Source organism: Octopus bimaculoides, chromosome 4 (genome assembly GCF_001194135.2).
Source record: "Octopus bimaculoides isolate UCB-OBI-ISO-001 chromosome 4, ASM119413v2, whole genome shotgun sequence".
NCBI lineage: Eukaryota > Metazoa > Mollusca > Cephalopoda > Octopoda > Octopodidae > Octopus > Octopus bimaculoides.
Window position 1 is genome coordinate 51,419,577 of NC_068984.1, and position 3,261 is coordinate 51,422,837.

The 3,261-nt window shown below is 41.2% G+C and overlaps 1 protein-coding gene across 1 annotated transcript in view; it reads right to left on the reverse strand.

Annotated features, from left to right (window-relative positions):
• Positions 1-917: 917 nt before the first annotated feature.
• Positions 918-3,261, reverse strand: part of LOC106870192 (glycine, alanine and asparagine-rich protein-like) — a 13,712-nt gene continuing 11,368 nt past the window's right edge. Inside the window, exon 2 of the mRNA XM_014916197.1 lies at positions 918-1,111. Within this exon, the coding sequence (XP_014771683.1) occupies positions 918-1,111 (194 nt within the window). The remainder of the gene's footprint in view (positions 1,112-3,261) is intronic.

Sequence of the window (3,261 nt, forward strand, 5' to 3'; positions counted from 1 at the left end):
CTCGAAAGTCCTCGTGAACAAACTGATCAGTTCAACTTCGTCGACGCCTAGCGCCTCTCCGAGTGAGTTATCGCTCTTTCCCACCACTAAACCTCTATAGAGTTCGAGAGTGGATGTTCCACTGATCGCATTGCCCGACTGGTAAAGAGCAGTAAGTGCCTGGCAACATTCCCGATGCCAGTCACCCTGTTTCGGTCTCTTCTTGACCCAGGACTGCAGCTCAGTTCAGGAGACGAGCTGGGGAAAGGCCTATTTGACAAACGGCGACCACACCTATTCACCGTTTAGGCAGAATATTTGGAGATGCCGCAGCCTCAGCGCATGTCTGCGCAATATTAGACGCGAAGAAGATAACGGACACGATGTACGCATTCACCACCTCCGCCCGACCTTTCAGTGATATTAAAAGGTCTCTCTTGATGGAGGTGCACTGCAGGCTGCAGGTGTGGCCGCGTACCTCCCGACTTTGGGGTGGGGACAGAAGGTTCACAGGTGGCTTGTGGCCTCACAGGTATTACATCTAGGCTTCCTGCTTTCCACTCCGGGTTCATCAGTTTGAACGCATTTAGAGCACTACCATGCCTGTAGAGTTTATCTCAAACCAGTAATGCTCCTCGTTGCACTAATAGGCCATGGATTCCAGGAAATTATTCATAGGTTTTAGACTAAAAGTCTTCTGAAAAACAGTAGCCAGTTAATCTCGTCAGCACCCAGAGTCTCTCGCATGACGTCATCACTCTCGTATGCCACTAATTCCCTACAGAACGCCTTAGAACTTTCAGCGATTGCTTTACTCGACTAGCAGGGAGCTGTGAGCGTCTAACGATAGTCTAGGTGCCAGGCACCCTGCCTCGGTCCATTCTTGTCAAAGAGATGAGCTATGGAGAAGTGGGGCAAACAGCGTCCACTGCTCGCCGTCAAGAAAGCGCTGGAGATGTTGCAACATCAACAACAACGATAACGTAAGTAATAACAACATTAGTAGCAATGACAACAATGATGACAGCGGTAATAACAACACCAGCAATGATAGTGTTGATAGCAGTAATGACAACAATTACGGCGGGAGAAATGACATCAACAACATTAGAAGCAATGTTAACAGCATCAGCTATAAATGTGTCAATAGTAATAAAAACAGACTAAGCAGAATAAGGGGATACACGTGGGATAGAAGAGTTAAAGAGGTCACAGATATGTGACGAAAGATTTTCAGGTAATGGACCTAAGATAAAATAAGAACACTAGAAAACGATTGAAGAACGAATATATAGTGCGTGTGTTTATTTGACAACAAAATGACCGTCCCGAAATATAACAATATCTGTTTCAACACACTATTTCACATCAGAAATCTTGCAAAACAAATTCATAAACGTAATAAAGAATATCAACAGCGGTGATAATAGTAGTAATATCAGTGTGACCAACAATGATAATAGCAGCAACAATTATTTCTTCTAATTTTGTAATTTTATTCATCTTATATTTTTATAATTCTTTCTACTATAGGTACAAAACCTGAAATTTTTTTAGAGGAGGTGTTGAGTCTTTTACATTTACCCTATGGCTCAATTGGTACCTATTTCATCAGGTACCCCAAAAATATGAAAGGCAAAGTCGACCTCGGCGGAATTTGAGCTCAGAGCACACAGACGGACGGAATGCCGCTAGCGGTTCTGCCAGCTCACTGCCTTATATTTTGTAATTAAAACAGCAATATAAGCAACGGTAATGGAAGCGATATAAACGACAACAAAAATGACAGCAACAGTTATCTTGATTTGTGACACAGTTACATAAGAAAAGGATTTTTTATGGAGCGTTGTATTTTTGTAGTTGGAACTCTGTCGCTTACGACGTCGAGGGTGCCAGTTGATCCGAACAGCCTGCTCGTGAAATTAACGTGCAAGTGGCTGAGCACACCACAGATACGTGTACTTTCAACGTAGTTCTCGGGGATATTCAGCGTGACACAGTGTGACAAGGCTGACCCTTTCAATTACAGGCACAACAGAAACAGGAAGTAAGAGTGAGAGAAAGTTGTGGTGAAAGAGTACAGCAGGGCTCGCCACCATCCCCTGCCGCACCCTTGTAGAGATTTAGGTGTTTTCGCTCAATAAACACTCACAACGCCCGGTCTGGGAATCGAAACCGCGATTCTATGACCGCGAGTCCGCTGCCCAAACCACTGGGCCATTGATTTTGGTACTTGTATCGACAAAGATCAGCCGCAATTATTTCATAAAACTTCAAATGCCAGTAGCATTTGAACTCAGATATACAAATTTAAATATTATTCGTTCAATTTTATGAGAGTTCGATTTCCAGCCAAATTATAAACGATACGTTGCTTTATTACTTTCTGTACAACGCATGTGTATGTGTATATGTATATGTGTATATTTATGTGTGTGTGTGTGTGTGTGTGTGTGTGTGTGTGTGCGTGTGTGTGTGTGTGTTAAAAGTTTCTTAAGTGTTATTACAAAGCAAATACACAATGTGATGATCATATTTGATATGTATGTAAGTTCCACAGAAATATAGAAAGAGTAACAAAAACGAGCGGGTTGACTGCTAGTGTCATTTGGAAAAATTTGTTTATATTTCGCGGCATGAAAAAATGTAAACGACAACGTTGAAGGCTACGCTCTACTTAGACTCCTGAGTCGTTTTGGTTAAACCAATCCAAAAGAAGCAAAGAATTCAGAGATGTCATCCACATGAAAAATCAATGTTAGTTAGTGTTTGCATTTTCTCTTTTCTTACATGGGACATTAAAAAGCTAACTAAAAAATAAAGTTGCTGTGACACTTATCAATAACGTAATGACTTCGCTGATAAAGTCGGAATACATCCTGAAATATACTCGGAATTGTCTCCCGTAGTTGCAAGGAAGAATAACAAATGCAATGATAGTAGTCATGGACAAATATTTTTGTTTTTTAACTGTTTTTTAATTTGCTCTTTTTCTTTTAAAGTCTTTTACCACCTCATCTAGTGTTTTTTTTTTTTTTGCTTTTCTTTTTAATGGGTATCGTTTATCTTTTACTTGTTTCAGTCATCAAACTTGCGGCCATGCTGAGGCACCACCTTGAGGAATTTTAGTCGAATGAATCGGCCCCAATACTTACTTTTGTACTTTTAAGTCTAGCACTTATTCTTTCGGTCTCTTTTGCTGAACCCCGCTATGCTATGGAAACGTAAACACACCAACACCGGTTGTCAAGCAGTAGTGGAGGACAAAACATACACACACAC